Here is a 19722-nt window from a genome sequence, read left to right as displayed (position 1 = left end):
CATTGTACAACACAGTGCTCACTCTACTAACATTATACACCATAGTGCTCACTCTACTAAAATGTTACATTGTACAACACAGTGCTCACTCTACTAAAATGTTACATTGTACAACACAGTGCTCACTCTTCTAAAATGTTACATTGTACAACACAGTGCTCACTCTACTAAAATGTTACATTGTACAACACAGTGCTCACTCTACTAAAATGTTACATTGTACACCATAGTGCTCACTCTCCTAAAATGTTACATTGTACACCATAGTGCTCACTCTAATAACATTGTACACCATAGTGCTCACTCTACTAAAATGTTACATTGAACAACACAGTGCCTGCTCTATTAAAATGTTACATTGTACAACACAGTGCTCACTCTACTAAAATGTTACATTGTACAATGCAGTGCTCATTCTACTAAAATGTTACATTGTACAATGCAGTGTTCATTCTACTAAAATGTTACATTGTACAACACAGTGCTCACTCTACTGAAATGTTACATTGTACAATGCAGTGCTTACTCCACTAAAATGTTACATTGTACAACACAGTGCTCACTCTACTAACATTTTACATTGCACAATGCAGTGCTTACTCCACTAAAATGTTACATTGTACAACATAGTGCTCACTCTACTAAAATATTAAATTGTACAAAGTAGTACTTACTCTACTGAAATGTTACATTGTACAATGCAGTGCTCACATTTCTAAAATGTTACATTGTACAAAGTAGTACTTACTCTACTGAAATGTTACATTGTACACAGCGGGAGTTGGTCGGGGGTGGCGTTCATGTGTGCCCTAAACTTGGAAGGGTGATCAAAGGATTAACTGTGTGCCTAACAATGTGTAATGATAAGTATCTTATTTGCAGGGAGAAAAAGCAAAGAGATCGTTCCCTCTGCATAGAGCCCTGTGTTGTTTGTCAACACAGGACTCTGAGCTGTGATTGGACAGAGCCAATCAGCACATCTCAGACATGCTCGGTTGAAGCCTGCTGATAAAATCCCAGTGGGAGTTGGTTGGGGGTGGCTGCGCATGTGGGCCCTGAACCTGGAAGCCACTGCCAACGTACAGGTACGAGCCTCCCCTCCGCAAGGAAATGCAGGTAGGCGATTGGCAAGTGGTGAAAAAAATGATTAAATAAATAAATAATTAAAAAAAAAAGCTTAAATGTACTTACTGCTCATTAACTGCGCCCGCCCGCCGCAGTTATATGGCGGCAGGCAGGCGCTCCAGGGCGAATCGCCGTAGCTGTCCGTTGCTCGCTCTTTTTTTTTTAATATATGTATGTATATATATATATATATATTTTTTTTTTTTTTTTTCTGTATTTATTTATTTATTTTTCTTAAATGTTTTTTTTCTTTTTCCCTTACATAATACAAAAATAAAAAACCCAGTGGTGATAAATTACCACCAAAAGAAAGCTCTATTTGTGTGAAAAAATCATATAAATTTAATTTACGTACAGCGTTGCATGATTATATAAATTTTATTTGGGTACAGCGTTGCATGATCACGCAATTACCAGTTAAAGTGTCAGATTTTCCACAGTTCCATTATAAGTCACTGATCACCGCCATTACTAGTATAAAAAAAAAAAAAAAAAATCTAGTATACGTATATCCCATAGTTTGTAGGCGCTATAACTTTCATGCAATCCAATCAATATATACTTATTGGGATTGTTTTTTCAAGAGATGTAGCAGAATGTATTTTGGCTTAATTTTTTAAGACAATTTTTGGGGGAAAATGTTTTAAAGCAGAAAGTAAAACATATATATATATATATATATATATATATATATATATATTTTTTTTTTTTTTTAATGTTTTCTTTTTTGCTTACATAACAAAAAAATAAAAAAACCCAGTGGTGATAAATTACCACCAAAATAAAGCTCTATTTGTGTGAAAAAAAATATATTAATTTAACTTGGGTAAAGCATTGCATGATGTATGATTATATATATTTAATTTGGGTACAACGTTGCATGATCACGCAATTACCAGTTAAAGTAACGCAGTGTCAGTTGGTCAGTTCCTACCCAGTGTCAGTTAGTGTCAGATTTCCCACCGCACTATCACAGTACCATTATAATTCGCTGATCACCGCCATTACTAGTATATAAAAAAAAAAAAATCTACTAAATATCCAATAGTTTTTAGGCGCTATAACTTTCATGCAAACCAATCAATATATACTTATTAGGATTTTTTTTACAAGAGATGCAGCAGAATGTATTTTTGCCTAATTTATGATGACTTTTTTTTTTTTTTTTGGAATATGTTTTAAAGCAGAAAGTAAAAAATATTATTTTTTTTTAAATGTTTTTCTTTTTCACTTACATAATAAAAAATAAAAAACCCAGTGGTGATAAATTACCACCAAAATATTTTATTAAATTATTATTATTATTATTATTTATATTAAATTATATAAATTTAATTTGGGCACAGCATTGCATTATGCATGATTATATATATTTAATTTGGGTACAACGTTGCATGATGCATGATTGTATAAATTTAATTTGGGTACAGAGTTGCATTGATCGCGCAATTACTAGTTAAAGTAACGCAGTGCCGAATAGCGCAATTACCAGTTAAAGTAATGCAATGCCGAATAGCAAAAAAAGGCCCAGTCATGAAGGGGGTAAAACCTTCAGGAGCTGAAGTGTTTCATTTTTACAGATCTACAAGGAACTTTTTACTTTTTACAGATGTATTTGTATTTTTTTGTTGCTATTTAAGCTATATTACATAAAGCAGTGAATATAAATGATGTAATTTATGTACAGCGGTCTTAAGTTTCAGTCCTATGGAGGCATCTGCTGCGGTTTGACCAGAATTAGCAGCAAGCACCTGGAGGTATCCGATTTAGTAGCGTAATGTAATATAAGGGCTGAGATTAATTTAGTAACTGGTATTGATGTATGGTTATGCTGCAGCAAAGGGAAAAAAAAAAACACTTTATATTCGATAAGTAGTTGGTGTGAAGCTCTGAGAATTCAGACATGTCATCGGAATGAGTAAACATTTGATCAAATATTTAAAAGGCATGCAGTCCATTTATCTCTGCAGCCTAATAAAGCACTGTCTAGGTTAAATTATATTCCATCTGGAAGCCTAAATCTACAGCACTGTTTTTTTTTTTTTTTTTATCTCAGTGCAACGGTTAAAGAATAACAATGTGCCCAAATAAAGGACATTCTGCTCCTGAGTACACTAACAGTTACGGCACCCATACATAAAAAATTTGGCCATTCAGAATACCCTTCAGGACTGTAATACCTAGGACGTCTTAAAGTCAATACTCAACACTACAACTTCAACTGAGTAATTGGAACCCTATTTCCGTAGGCTAGTGTTTGTTAACTCAGCGGTTGGGGTGGTAATTATTGGTCCTGGCATTGCCTTGCGGTACGGTTTTCTGGCAAATGTAACCTAAGAATTGCTACTAGGCACCAGCTCAAAATTGACAGACCAGTATGATGTACAAAATGCAAGGAGGGGGGGGGGGGGGGGGCACTTCAGTGGTTCCAATTTAGTTTGCCGGATTCATAAAATTTAACTCAAAGCCACCAAGCCCTCAATGTAATTACCTCAACTATAATAAGGTCAACTGTTTGACTTTTCTGAATGCCAAGTTCCACCCCACATTTGTAACCAGCTATCTACTTCATTCCTTTAACTTAATTGAAACTTTTGACTTCAAAAGAATACGTAGCATAACCTCATTGATCGAGAATTTAGTATGGGCGCTTGGTCAACTGACCATTAAACCTGAGGTTAAGCCATTAAAATGATCATACTGTAAGCTGATTAGAAACACATTGAGTTGAACCTTAAAACCCAACGTTAGAAAAAGGCCATCAAGAAAATAATTGTGATTTATTTTCGTATAAATGACTTAGTATGCTCGGTAGATAAACTTACCCTTCAACATGGTCAGCTTCACAGCCACCACATCAAAGACTCAAACCTTGGTTATGCCTGTTGAATAGCATAACCTCATTGATCGAGAATTTAGTATGGGCGCTTGGTCAACTGACCATTAAACCTGAGGTTAAGCCATTAAAATTATCATACTGTAAGCTGATTAGAAACACATTGAGTTGAACACTTAAAACCCAAAGTTAGAAAAAGGCCATCAAGAAAGTAATTGTGATTTTTCTTTTTTCGTATAAATGGCTTAGTATGCTCGGTAGATACACTTACCCTTCAACATGGTCAGCTTCATAGCCACCACATCAAAGACTCAAACCTTGGTTATGCCTGTTGAGTAGCATAACCTCATTGATCGAGAATTTAGTATGGGCGCTTGGTCAACTGACCATTAAACCTGAGGTTAAGCCATTAAAATGATCATACTGTAAGCTTATTAGAAACACATTGAGTTGAACCCTTAAAACCCAAAGTTAGAAAAAGGCCATCAAGAAAGTAATTGTGATTTTTTTTTTTTTGTATAAATGGCTTAGTATGCTCGGTAGATAAACTTACCCTTCAACATGGTCAGCTTCATAGCCACCACATCAAAGACTCAAATCTTGGTTATGCCTGTTGAGTAGCATAACCTCATTGATCGGAAATTCATTATGGGCGCTTGGTCAACTTACCATCGAACCTGAAGTTGAGCCAGGTTCATCAAGAAAGTAATTGTGATTTTTTTTATTTCCGTATAAATGGCTTTGTATGCTCTGTAAATAAACTTACCCTTGAACATGGTCAGCTTCGTAGCCACCACATCAAAGACTTAAATCTTGGTTATGCCTGTTGAGTAGCATAACCTCATTGATCGAGAATTCATCATGGGCGCTTGGTTAACTTACCCTTGAACCTGAAGTTAAGCCATTAAAACTATCCTAATGTAATTTGATTAAAAACACATCAAGTTGAACCCTAAAACCCACAACTAGAAAAAAAAAAAAAGCCACTAAGTTAACAATTGGGACTTTTGTAGGAATGGATTAGTAAGCTGGGTAGATAACCTACCCGTCAACCAGGGGCTGACTGGCAACTTTTGGCCCAGGGGGCTAGTGCAAACCAGAGGCCCATGGTGAAGCGACTCGGCCTCCTCCCACCCTCCCTCTTCCTGGCCTCCTCCTTACCCCCATTCAAGGCTGAAGTTCCGCTCCAGATACTTTCTACTCACTGGCCGAATCTGGGCTCCTGACCTGGTCAGCAGGGGGCAGTTGGGGGGTGCTGGGACAGCTCGATCGGGGCTGCCTGGAGGAGGAGAGTCTCCAGTGGGGCATGGAACCGACCTCTGCTCAGACACAGTTTACTCCATCCATGCTGGAAGGGAGGTCTGCGCTCTGTCCTTGTCTTCATCCCTCACTCAGTAGGTCAGTGGTGGGGACTTTTTACTTTGTTTCAACAGGAATATTTTAGGCATGTCTGTGGCAGAAGCAGTGCAGCCTTTTTACGGAGCATCAGAGCGGCCCGGGGGGCAATTGCCCCCCTGCCCCCTGGCCCTGTCCTCCCCTGCCGTCAACATGGTCAGCTTCTTAGCCACTACGTCAATGACTCCAACTTTGGTTATGTCTGTTGATGGGCTTGACTTTAGAACTTCTGAAATTGGATAACACCTAGTTAGGTTACTTGCCAAGCATGACTCCCACTCTGCCACTAGTCACCAGCTAGATCAGTATAGTCTATTGATATAGAAGACTTCAGTGTACAAGCCAATCAATGCCTCAGTGGTTATATTTCTAGCCAGTTAATTAAAATTTGATCCTAACATTTCGAGCCTTCAATTGCTGTAAACCAAATGTTGGGTACCCTGACATGTGAGGAGTCTCTCCCAGCACCTAGACAGGGCTAAATCACTTTTCAATCTTCAGTTAGTTTATCTAATTTAACTTCAGTTTGATCATCACAGTGACTGTGGCATCATAAAATTAAAGGGACAAGCTTGACCTACAGGCTCTAATTAAATTAATTATGAATTATTGGTGTGTATTAATTATGAATATCCGACCAATGAACAAGTTCAAGAACCACATTCCATCAAATCACCAGCTGTGATATCAAGGTCACCAACATTACCATCTGTGTGTATAATAATCTTTAAGTCCACCAAAATCTTAATAGGGCCTCTTTGACCGTATAGACATTTCTAGCCAGTTAATTAAAGTTTGATCCTAACATTTCTAGCCTTAAATTGCTGTAAACCAAATATTGGGTACCCTGACACGTGAGGAATCTCTCCCAGCACCTAGAGAGGGCTAAATCACTTTTCAATCTTGAGTTAGTTTATATAATTTAACTCCAGTTTGATCATCACAGTGACTGTAGCTTCATAAAATTCAAGGGACAAGCTTGACCTACAGGCTCTAATTAAATTGAATTATTGGTGTTTATTAATTATGTACATCCGACCAATTAACAAGTTCAGGAACCACATTCCATCAAACCACCAGCTGTGATATCAAGGTCACCAACATTACCATCTGTAGGTATATTACTCTTTAAGTCCACCAAAATGTTAATAGGACCTCTTTGACCGTATAAACCAGGGGTGTCCAAACTATGGCCCTCCAGCTGTTGCGGAACTACATGTCCCATGAGGCATTGTAAATCTCAGACATTTACAGACATAACTAGGCATGATGGGAATTGTAGTTCCTGAACAGCTGGAGGGCCATAGTTTGGACATCCCTGGTATAGACATTTAATAATTTAGGTAGGTCTTTGCACTCCAAAATTTTGGAAAATCAACAATTATTTGTACAGATACCACTCATTTAAACCATAGCAGGTGTAGTCAGTTAAGTAAGATTGTCTGATAAAAGTAAGCTTAGATCAGTAGGTGGAATCGCTTTGCATTACTTTGCATTAGCAGGTGATTATGTTATTCCCACACCACAACCAACCACTTCTCCAATAACGTAACTTTAAAGGTTAGAGCTAGACAACAACTAAAGCAGCAATCTTCAAACTACAGCCCTCCAGCTGTTGCGGAACTACACATCCCATGAGGCATTGTAAAACTCTAACATTTGCAGACATGACTAGGCATGATGGGAATTGTAGTTCCTGAACAGCTGGAGGGCCATAGTTTGAAGACCCCTGAACTAAAGGCTTCAAATATTACTTTTCCTAAGTGATAAAATGCTTATATAAGTGCTAAAGATGCCCTTACATTAGTAGCAAAACCATGATACACCTTCTGAGCTAATACTAATGCCATGTATGGACCTCTGCAGATTGACATATAATCAGTGGTGTATTTAGGTTTTGTGCTGCCCTAGGCCTGAAAAACTTGGGCACCCCTAATTTAAATATGACCTACCCCTTCCTGTAAAGGCCACACCATTAGTGCAGCCTCATCAGTGTCCATCAGTGGAGCATATCAGTGCTGCCTTATCAGTGCAGCCTCATTAGTGCCCATCAGTTCAGTTTATCAGTACCCACCATTGCCGCATCATCAATGGCCACCAAAGCAGAAAATTAGTGCCCATCAGTGCAGCCTATTAGCACCCATCAGTGCAGCATATCAGTGCCCATAAGTGCAGCATATCAGTGCAGCCCCATCAGTGCAGCTTATCAGTGCCACCTCATCAGTGCAGCCTTATTTGCTGCCCTCCTGCAAAGTGCCGCCCTAGGCCTGGGCCTTGTTGGCCTAGGCCAAGATACAGCACTGCATATAATAGCTGGGATATAATCTGCAGCCAGAAGAAGGACCATATTGGTGTATGCATGGGACATTTGTGCAGCCATTTTTGCAATTCAAGACCCTTGGCATATAAGATATGGCTATCACTGTAGATAGACAGTCAAAACTTTTTCACACTGGACTGCCTGCAGCTAAGATAAAGTGTTTGGATGACCAATCTGCTTATATATAAACAGCAGGAACCTTGACTAGTCAATAATAAGCTTGTCCACCGAACTGCCAGTAGCCGCCTCTTCCATATTTCAACTTCAATAAGGTCACCGAATTAGCCTGACTTCAAAACTGGAACTAAAAAAACTTTCAGCTTTTAGCATGGCAAGGTCCTAATTGGTCGATACATTCATACAGAAGACGCCACCAGTAACAGGAACCTCGATGATTGCAACTTTAGTAGAAAAGCATTTTGAATATTTGTGCTCAACAACATCATCTTGGCTGCCTGGACATCAAAAGGGTCACAGATCTTGGTTCAGGGTGGCCACGCTGACATCTTCTGCTAGATGCCTGCTTTGCGCACCAGTTATCAGTTCTGCATACACGACGGCTAATTGCTCATTAAGCTGTTGGAAGAGTAGAACATATGAAGACGCATCCCCAAGGATGACCCGGAATACGGATACACATGCACCAAGACACAAACTTATTTACTCAAATGATTATGACAGCTAATGAGAACGATTTTTTTCTTCACAAAAAGTCCAATAGATGCTTCTCATAACAAGCTTTATGCCTAGAGAACAAAGACTCTGTTGTGCATTTTTTTTTTTTTTTTTTAAACCTCCTCCAAGGTTTTCATGGTTACTCGGAGATGGCAGTTGATCTGCACCTCCGGGACTTTTGCGTTTCTCCTACTTGAAATGAAGTTACTGCACTCTACAATTAAATAAGAATCATTTAGTCCTGAAGCCTAAGATGCAACCACTAACTGATACATGTGCCAGTAGCACAACCACTGCTGACTGCGAGTCCTTTTTCCGACCCCCCCCTTCAAGTCTTTTGATGGTCTGTGATTCATGATCATTTGGATGTTGCAGACCTTTACCATACAGTGCTCTCCTTAGTGTTTTACAGAACACTAGCATGGACAGTTGACAATTGATATCCAGGCACAATGCCTGGGTTTGAAGATTGGCCTTGAGCGGGCGGCCTTCTCTGTGTATAAATGTGTGGTTTTCATATGGTTAAAGTAGAAAACTAATGCGTTTCGAAAGCTTTCGAAACATAAGACCTGGAAGGTCTTCTTCCTGGAAATCTGCCTGGGTTATAGCACAGTAACACAATATTATGGCTCTGCTTCTAGCATGACGGATTCAGTTCATGTCAACTATAAACGTCCTCTTAGATGTTACATTTATTATTCAATCAAACGGCACCCAAAGCAAAAAGAAAAATGGCAAAATTGGTTATATAGGGGGTTGATGTACTAATACTGGAGAGTGCAAAGTCTAGTGCAGCTGTGCAATGCCGAAACAAGGTTATCTAGAGCCCAGGGTGAACACGACAAACTGCGCCACTCCCCCCCCCCCGAAAGATGTATGAGCATTATGTGTCAGCAAAAATCCCCCCCCCCGAAATACACTGAGCACTAATCTGCATGCTTATCCCCTAAACAAATGCCCCTCCTCCCGGTACAAACCGCCCCCCTTGCTGAAATTCCCCCTCTCAGCACAAACCTTTGCTCCCCATATCCCCCAAATCCCCCCAGCTCGAATGCCCCCCCCCCACCCTCCAAAAAAAAAAAGAATCCACCCCTCCTAGCACAACTAATCCTCTACCCCTAAAATTTCCCCTCTTAGCAGGGCCGTAGATATTTTTTCTTTCCTGGGGGGGGTTCAGCATTGAGTACCCAGAGAACAATAATTAACACGTCTGCCACGCTGTGACAAATTGTGGTGTGTATATATATATATACAGTATATACAGCGCCCCCAGCAGGCACATCTGTTAGTGAAGCAAATAGTAAACATGACTTTAATGTAAGCCGGGCCCTGCCTGTCAGCCTCATGGATAAGACAGGTGGTCTTCCTAGTAGCAGTACGGCTCCCGAAGCTGCTGTGAAATTAACCGATGCTTGGGGGGTTTGGACCCCCCCCTTATCTATGCCTCTGCCTCCTAGTACACATCCCCCTCCCCTCTTCAAATCCCCCTTTCTAGCACAAATTCTCCCAAAATCCCCCTCCTAGCACAAATCTTATTCTACCTTCCCAAAACAAATCTCCCCCTACTGGCACAAATAGTTTATTGCCTTCTCAACACAAGTCCCCGAAATCACCACTCTTAGCACCCCCATAAATTTCCCCTCCTGGAAAAACATGTATCCCCTGCCGCCCCCCAAATTCCCCCTTTCAACACAAATGCCCTCCCCCCCAATCCCTTTGTTACACCCTTACATGATACCACAGTGCCTAGGGCAGCCACCCTCCTGTCCACCCCTAGTCCCGGGCCCTGCAGCTGTGCATAATAATCAAACAGCTTCCAGGTTTTATTATCAAAGCTTAATCGAATAAGCCAAAGTTAGAAGCTGATTGGTTACTATGCACAGCTGCACCAGATTCTAAGTACACCAGTTTTAGTAAATCTCCCCCCATAGGGTGTTTTGACTCCCCAAGACATTGCCTTGGTCCGCTTTACTAAAAACACCCAAGCACCAACACACAGACACGTACAGGTATATCTAAACATATAGGATCAATGTATATTGCATGTACGTAGCATATCACCATGCTTGCCAATCCAAAAAAGGAAAGCATTGAGTCAACATTTCGCATCAACACGCATCACGGGCTGTCTTAGGACTTCATGACATCTAAAATTTATAGGACGCTGAAGGAGAAAACTTGACTTTAACATCACGAGTGATGCTGATTTTTTTCCCCTAGTTTAACGTCCTCAATTCAATTGTCATCCATAGTAATCCCTAATTAGAATGTTCTAAAACAGACTGAATGACAACTATAAAAACGAGAATTTGCTTTTATCGAAAGATTGTGCTCAACTGCCAATTAAAAAAAAAAAAGTGTTTTCAGGAAATGATAACATATGCTAGTACATTAAGGACTTCATATCTTCTATCTAAAGCCCCCCTTTAAAAAAAAAAGAAAGAATGATAATAATAATATCTTTACATAAATGCTGGAGGCAGTAAATGCAAAAAGTCGTGAGACCTAGTTTGAAAATGTATACCTTGCTAATCCGCCTCTTATTTGCTGCATAACACATTAGAGACAATTACAAGGGCAGTTTAAATCCTCAAACAGAGGAGCTTTTGAAGGAGCTAAGCAAGCAGAAGCTTTTATGGCCTCTCCGGCAAGTTCTGGACTTAATTCGTCGGCTGTAATTGAAAAACCCCTGCTTTTTAAAACTATTGCCTTTGTTCTTTTTTATTTTACAAAGAAAAAAAATGGGTCGTAACAACTCAAATCTCCCAACATATCACCAAAGTGCATTTAAATCCCACTGAGCACCATGAGCCACCAGGCCAAATTTACAGCGTCTGATTACTATCAACCAATGGCAAGATCCAGAAGGACCACACAGTGTATAAATGCAAAGAGCTTAGCTTACAAAGTGCAGAATGATGGGCAAACCAGTAGCAATGAATCACCTCCATACATTGCTCTGAAGGCTTGGAACTGAATGGTGCCCATCACTTTTCCAAAAGAGGTCCATCATGCCTGCTTATATTACTTATGATCAATTTGATCTTAGGATATGTATTTATTCCAGAAATATTACTATTTTTTTTTTTTTTTTAATTTACATCTTCTGGTAGTTGTTTCTAAGCATCCGTTATATCCTTGGAACCTGAATAGTGCCCATTCCTTTCCAATAAAAAATCCAAAAGAGGTCCATCATGCCTGCTTATATTACTTATTATCAATTTGATCTTACGATATGTATTTATTCCAGAAATATTGCTAATTTTTTTTTTTTTTTATTTACATCTTCTGGTAGTTGTTTCCAAGCATCCATTACATCCTTGGAACCTGAATAGTGCCCATTCCTTTTCTAATAAAAAAAAACCCAAAAGAGGTCCATAATGCCTGCTTATATTACTTATTATCAATTTGATCTTAGGAGATGTATTTATTCCAGAAATATTGCTATTTTTTTTTTATTTACATCTCCTGGTAGTTGTTTCCAAGCATCCATTACATGCTTGGAACCGAATGGTGCCCATTCCTTTTCCAATAAAAAAAACCTCAAAGAGGTTCATCATGCCTTTTTGTATTACTTATTATCAATTTGATCTTAGGATAAAATCCAAAAGAGGTCCATCATGCCTGCTTATATTGCCTATTATTAATTTGATCTTAAGATAAAACCCAAAAGAGGTCCATCATGCCTGCTTGTATTACTTATTATCAATTTGATTCAAGGATAAAACCCAAAAAAGGTCCATAATGCCTGCTTATATTACTTAGTATCAATTTGATCTAAGGATAAAACCCAAAAGAGGTCCATCATGCCTGCTGATGTTACTTCTTATCAATTTGATCTTAGGAGATGTATTTATTCCAGAAATATTGCTATTTTTTTTTTATTTACATCTCCTGGTAGTTGTTTCCAAGCACTCATTACATGCTTGAAACTGAATGGTGCCCATTACATTTCCAATGAAAAAAAACCCCAAGAGGTCCATCATGCCTGCTTGTATTACTTCTTATCAATTTGATCTTAGGAGATGTATTTATTCCAGAAATATTGCTAATTTTTTTTTTTTTTTTTTTTTTTTAATTTACATCTCCTTGGTAGTAGTCCAAGCACTCATTACATGCTTGAAACTGAATGGTGCCCATTACATTTCCAATGAAAAAAAAAACAAAAGAGGTCCATCATGCCTGCATATATTACACATTTTCAATTTGATCTTAGGATATGTATTTATTCCAGAAATATTGCTATTTTTTTTTTTTTTTATGCTTCTTCTGGTAGTTGTTTCCAAGCACTCATTACATGCTGGAAACTGAATGGTGCCCATTACATTTCCAATAAAAAACCTCAAAGAAGTCCATCATGCCTGCTTGTATTACTTCTTATCAATTTGATCTTAGGAGATGTATTTATTCCAGAAATATTGCTATTTTTTTTTTTTTTAATTTACATCTCCTGGTAGTTGTTTCCAAGCACTCATTACATGCTTGAAACTAAATGGTGCCCATTACATTTCCAATAAAAAAAAAAAAACAAAAGAGGTCCATCATGCCTGCTTATATTTTCAATTTGATCTTAGGATATGTATTTATTCCAGAATGATTGCTATTTTTTTTTTTAATTTGCATATCCCGGTAGTTGATTCCAAGCATCCACCGCATGATTGGAATTGAAAGGTGCCAATCACTTTTCCAATAAAAAAACTCAAAAGAGGTCCATCGAGCTTGCTTATATTACTCATTATCATCTTGATCTTGGGATATGTATATATTCCAGAAGTATTGATCATTTTTTTTTTCTTTGTATCTCCTGGTAGTTGTTTCTAAGCATCCATTGCATGCTTGGAACTAAATGGTGCCCATCACCCTGCGGTAACAGAACCCGAAAGAGGTCCATCATGCTTGCCTATATTACTCATTATCAACTTGATCTTGGGATATGTATTTATTCCAGAAGTATTGATCATTTTCCTATTTGCATCTCCTGGTAGTTATTTCCAAGCATCTACTACTCCTTCAGAAATAAATTATTATATATTGTTACTTCTGTTTTTGCTAAACTTCTCATATACCTCCTTGTTGGACCTGCTACTCGTACTATTATTCTATGTCATTCAGGCTAATCTGAGACCTTTATATTTTGCACAATGTGTAAAAACTCAACTTCAGCTGAGGATCAACCTCACAACATCTCAGTGCTAAATGTCTTAATGCTGTCAAATACATTTTTTTTTTTTTTTTTTCGAAAGTGTGGGGGTCTTTTGGAACCCAGGCATGGAAGGCTCGGTTGAACTTAGCATTGGTTTTTTCCTTGCAAAATCTACTTTGACCTTTTTGACATTTATGCCACTCCAGCTGGAGGAACCATAAGTTCCATCTTAAGTATTGGTTATTTCCTTGCAAAATCTACTTTGACCTTTTTGACATTTATGCCACTCCAGCTGAAGGAACCATAAGTTCCATCTTAAGTCTCCAGCCACTTAGCCAGGAGAACACAGAGCAGTTTGATGCTTGTAGTCCCTTAACAGCCACCACATCACCAGTTCCTCTCGGCTACAGACAACGACTGATCCATGACTGCCATGTTGCATGACTATGATCTTCACAGAGAAAGCTTTTTTTTTAACAGATAGCATTAAGTCTCGCCCAAGAACTTCTTCATTACTTGGCTCAACGTGGAATTCAAATTCAGTACAACGGCATGGGCTCAGATCTTTGATCTCCACAACTGCACAAGCTGTGCAGCATAAAACCAATTTCACTGAACAGACAGCACAATGTTGCATATAAATTATACTTCAACCAAGGATGTCTTCCTCAACATCTCACTGAGCCTATCTAAGAGAAGACAGGTGAGGGCTGTGATGCCTTACAGAAAATTGAGTTCATGTTGACAAGAGGGATGAAATTCAAGACACATGAATACCATTGTAGCTGCTTCATTGCCAGTTTATTAATGTTCTACCTGATGTCTCAGACACAGCCTAAGCCATGTTGAGCTACAATCCCACCAACGCTCCATAGCCACCAACTAAACACCTCTATCAGAACAAAGAAGCTCAATCATTTTTACGTTGGGGGGGTCCCAAATGTCTATTTGTCATTTTTCTCTAAACCTAATTAGATCACTGAGCCAATATATAAGAATGGTCAAACCCAATTTCCAACTCTACAGAGGCACCAAGCACTTTTGAAAGCATGGTTTTGGTGATTAGACTCATTAAACAACCCAAACACCTGTGAATTTTCAATTCCCAACACCCCATGTGTTTAGCTTAGGTAGGAAGGCTCTGGGAATTGGCGCTTGGGAGAGGAATGACATAAATCTTGGGATTTCAATGCATGCTGCCAATTTTATCCCCCAAGAACAGATCATAATTCCAGACCCAATTTGTGACGTGCAAACTTGGCGCAATGAATAATGTAGAGCACCCAATACGGAGAATTATGGGCGCCTTGTAGATGGGAAAAGGAGATAGATGTTCGTGACACCAAGAGATAGTTCCTGCGCTATTTAAAGCAGTCATTCTTATATTTTATGGCTCCTGGAGCCCCATGAAAGATGTATATTTGTCAGTCTGATTCTGTTAGACGTTGAAAATTTAAAGCCGCCCTTGGAGATTGATGCAGAGGACCAACGTGCGTTATGTGAGACTCAAACAAGTGTGGCAAACGTTTTATTCTGAAATTGATTTTACTCGGACACTACTTGTGCGTTGAATATATCTACAGCGGAGGCATTAATCAATATCACACTGCACAAGAGCAGAAATGCACCGCTAGGAGCTTTTAATTCTCAGCAATAACATTTTTTTTAAAGTTTCGATTCCTTGAATCCTTAAATAAGAAAAAATAAAAAAAAAATAGACACCTGCTATAGTAAAATTAGCAGATTGCTCTGATTTATTTTTTTCCTTTGCTCTGGCGGCTGTTAATGTGTCACAGGGGGTGGGTATTTCCTTTTTTTTTTCACTTTTGCTTTCTACTTTCTCAACATAATAATACAGTGTTGATGCTGAAAGACTGAGCTCAGCAGTCATAGAGAGCTCTGTTCATTGAAATATACAACACACTGTTCAGCTTTACAACTGCCTGGACTCCTGCAAATCGACTCGGCGTGTTCAATACAGCACAGGCTTAGAATGCAGGGGCTTATTAGAATTCTCCCTAATGCTGGAAGGGGATCCAACAGGCTATTCATTATGCAACTAGGCACCCTAAAAATAGATAGATAGATAGATAGATAGATAGATAGATAGATAGATAGATAGATAGATAGATAGATAGATAGATAGATAGATAGATAGATAGATAGATTCTTAACCATGCATGGTCTAAGCCCACTACAGTTATAGAATGTTCAGGATAGATAGATAGATAGATAGATAGATAGATAGATAGATAGATAGATAGATAGATAGATAGATAGATAGATAGATAGATAGATAGATAGATAGATAGATAGATCCTTAACCCTATACAAATTATGCACCTATTAAAGCCATAAAATGCTCAGGATAGATGGATAGATCCTTAACCCATTACATAGCCCAAACCCACCACATCTATGGAATTCTCAGTATTGATCATTAACCCTATACATAGACTATGCCCACCACATCTATGGAATGCTCAAGATAGATCCTTAACCCAATACATAGTCCAAACCCACCACCACATCCATGGAATGCTCAGGATGGATGCATATATCCTTAACCCTATACATAGTCTAGACCAACCACATCCAGGGATTTTCAGGATTGATCATTAACCCTATATATAGACAAAACCCACCGTCTATGGAATGCTCAGGATAGATTCTTAACCCAATACATAATCTAAACCCACCGCATTTATGGAATACTCAGGATGGATTCTTAACTCTATCCATAGTCTAAAGCCACCACATCCATGGAATGCTCAGGATGGATGGACGGATAGAACCTTAACCCTATAGTCCAAACCCACCATATCTATGCAATAGTCAGGATAGATCCTTAACCCTATACATAGTCTAAACCCACCACATGTATGGAATGCTCAGGATTGATCATTAACCCTATGCATAGACTAAACCCGCCATGTCCATGGAATGCTCAGGATAGATTCTTAACCCAATACAGAGTCTAAACCCACCACATTTATGGAATACTCAGGATATATCCTTAACCCTATCCATAGCCCAAACCCACCACATCTATGGGATGCTCAGGGTGGATGAATAGAATCTTAACCCTATCCATAATCCAAACCCCCCACGTCTATGGAATGCTCAGGATTGATCATTACCCTATCCATAGTCCAAACCCACCACATCGTTGGATGCTCAGGATTGATCTTTAACCCTATACATAGTCCAAACCTACCACATCTATAGAATACTCAGAGTCAGGATAGATCCTTAACCCTATCCATAGTCTAAACCCACCACATGTATGGGAATGCTCAGGATGGATGGATAGAACCTTAACACTATACATAGTCCAAACCCACTATAGATATAGAATGCTCAGCATAGATAACTAGATCTTAACCCAATCCATAGTCTAGACCCACCAAAGCTATGGAATGCTCACGATGTGTGCACAAAATGCAGCAGACAACCCCCCTGCCCTCCATACCTTGCTACCAGTTGCTTTTGCATCTCCCAGTCTCTGATCATTCCTATCACCCTTTCTACACAGGGCTCTCTACTCCTCCTCACCTCTCATTACTGCAGCCAAGAGCTCCCTTCCCTGACCATCCTACAACTGCAGCCCTACACTGCAACCCCACTCATCTCCCCCCCACATCATCATCCTCCTCCACCCCCATCAGCACCACTGTATTTCCATCTCACAGCTGACAAATGCTCCAGCACTTCGGTAGAAAGCAAAAAAATACAAAAAAATAAAATAAATTCAAGTTGCCAATGGCCAGCACCCTCCTTACCTGTGCCTAGAAGGACAGGTAGAAAAAAAAAATCTGCACATCCCTGTTCAGCAGGCACCACTGCATAGAGACAGCGCACAGCTGTTCAGCTGGAGGGGAGAGGATGGGGCTACATTTAAGTAGAGGTGCGAAAACATCTTTTATCCACCTGACATCAATGCAGCAGTCTAACACCTTCAGTGTGATTAAAAAAAAAGAGCAACTGCAAAAAAGCCCAATACTGCTCACCCATACTAATAAAAAGAAAGGCAACCACTACTTTGCAGGCAGCACTTGTGACTTGCCCAAATCCTAATTAATGCATAAGAGGCTGTCTGTAAAACCCAAATATTGCATCTCCAAAGAGGGGGTCTCAGCCCCCCCCCCCCCCCCCCCCCCCAATTTTCAAAATCTGCCCTCTTACCTTCAATTCCTGCGAGGTGCAAATCGTGGCACAGCTCTGCAGTAACTCCACAGCATCATCTGGAGAGTGACAGTCACACCGCTGGCAAGTTGAACCATTCAAAGCTATCCCTTCATTCAGCAGCTCCTTGCTCATTCCATGCAAGTCCACAGCAGCCAGCAAAGCAAGAGAGAAGAAGGAATACAATTACCAAAAAAAAAAAAAAAAAAAATGCAAAAGCCTGATTCTTCCTTAGCCTGAACAGTGTGCATCCAAAGTTCCTGCAAAGAGTCTATCAATTGCCTATAGCTCAGGCTGTCAGATATGCTATTTCACAACCCAGGGCAGGTGCTGCTTGGATCTTCCTGATCAAGTCTACCAGGCTTGCTAACAAGTTGTGGATGATGATGATGGCTCAGATATGTTCCTTATTTTGTGGCACAGAGAGGAGAGATGAGTAGAGGAAGGCACCCCTGGGGGACAGGAGCCAGGCTCAGGTCACCAGAGATGGGGTGGTCATGGCAGTGCAGCCTCTGTGTGCAATGACAGCAGCTCTCTCTTCTCTATGTGTGTGTGTGTGTGTCTAGTGCAGACCTCAGACTATACATGCACTGACTGCTGTCTGGTTACAGCAATGGTCCTGCCAGCATCCCTCTCTCTCACTGACATCACCAGGGAGGGAGGGGCCTGGCATGCAAATGATAGAACCTTTCCCCAGATAGTTTTCTCTCTCTCTCTCTCCCTCTCTCTCCCTCTCTCTTGCTCTTAAAGGTATCTTGCTGAATGCCTCCACCATCAGTCCACTCGCTGCAAATCAACACTGCAGCATCCTTCCAGCTCTTCACATTTGGATTTCTCCCCCCTCCTTTGTTCTGCAAGCATTAAGGATGGCTTGCTAGGATCTATCTGGGGCCTAGTTACATTGTATAGTGTTCTTTGCTTTCCTATGTTTCCTTTTTCTGTAATTATTTTGTTGCTTTCTTGCATTTCCTTTTTGTTCTCTTAGGTAACCCCTCTGTTTCTTTGCTGTGTTTCTTATTTGTAAGCATTGTTTCTTTTTTTTTTATTTCCTTATTTGTAAATGTATTTTCTTTTTATTCCTTATTTGTAAACATTTTTTTTTCTTTCATGTATCTTTTTAATTCCTTATGTGTAAACATTGTTTTTCTTTCATGTATCTTTTTAATTCCTTATTTGTAAACATTGTTTTCTTTCATGTATCTTTTTAATTCCTTATGTGTAAACATTGTTTCTTTCATGTATCTTTTTCCCTTATTTGTAAATATTGTTTACTTTAAGTGTTAATTTTTCCTCTTTATTGTTTTTAGTTCGCCATCATTCACCTTGTTGAGATCCTTGTCTGTATATTACTTTGAAGGGGGGGGCTCATATCCATACGGCACTAACTTGCGTCTTGCAGCGAGTAATCTGGGAAGGCGATCGACTGTGTATGGAGAAATTGGACAGCGATGAGTAATCAGCCTGTATTTCATCATGGGTTTTCCATTGCAGAGGGATTGTTTCAGTTGATGTGTGGGGGGGCTCATATCGGTCCAGCGCTGACTTGTGTCTGAGTCGCGGACGACTGTGATAACTAATGGGGGAAGTCGATCGACTGTGTATGGAGAAGTTGAACAGCGATGAGTAATCATCCTGTATTTCATCATGGGTTTTCCATTGCAGAGGGATTGTTTCAGTTGATGTGTGGGGGGGGGGGCTCATATCGGTCCAGCGCTGACTGTTGTCTGAGTCGCGGACGACTGTGATAACTAATGGGGGAAGTCGATCGACTGTGTATGGAGAAATTGAACAGCGATTAGTAATTAGCCTGTATTTCAGCATGGGATTTCCATTGCAGAGGGGTTGTTTTAGCTGATGGGGGGGGGCTCATATCGGTGCAGCGCTGACTTGTGTCTGAGTCGCGGACGACTGTGATAACTAATGTGGGAAGGCGATCGACTGTGTATGGAGAAGCTGAACAACGATGAGTAATCAGCCTGTATTTTATCATGGGTTTTACATTGGAGAGGGATTGTTTCAGCTGATGTAGGGTGAGGGGTGGGC

General features: G+C 39.7%; 2 protein-coding genes across 3 annotated transcripts in view; one reads left to right on the top strand and one right to left on the bottom strand.

Annotated features, from left to right (window-relative positions):
- Nucleotides 1-18305, bottom strand: part of LOC309559919 (protocadherin-11 X-linked-like) — a 2238392-nt gene extending 2220087 nt beyond the window's left edge. For both annotated transcript variants that reach the window (XM_082263375.1, XM_082263376.1), the window contains exon 1: nt 17680-18305. The gene's annotated coding sequence lies outside the window, so the exon portion shown is untranslated. The remainder of the gene's footprint in view (nt 1-17679) is intronic.
- Nucleotides 9658-19722, top strand: part of LOC309559880 (uncharacterized protein) — a gene marked incomplete at both ends in the record, with an annotated part of 36871 nt that continues 26806 nt past the window's right edge. Inside the window, one exon of the mRNA XM_082263307.1 lies at nt 9658-9668. Within this exon, the coding sequence (XP_082119433.1) occupies nt 9658-9668 (11 nt within the window). The remainder of the gene's footprint in view (nt 9669-19722) is intronic.

This window comes from Pelophylax lessonae, assembly GCF_965119305.1.
Source record: "Pelophylax lessonae genome assembly, chromosome: 7".
Lineage (NCBI taxonomy): Eukaryota > Metazoa > Chordata > Amphibia > Anura > Ranidae > Pelophylax > Pelophylax lessonae.
The sequence above is the reverse complement of the archived record's forward strand: the minus strand, read 5'-3'. Positions and strand labels throughout refer to the sequence as shown.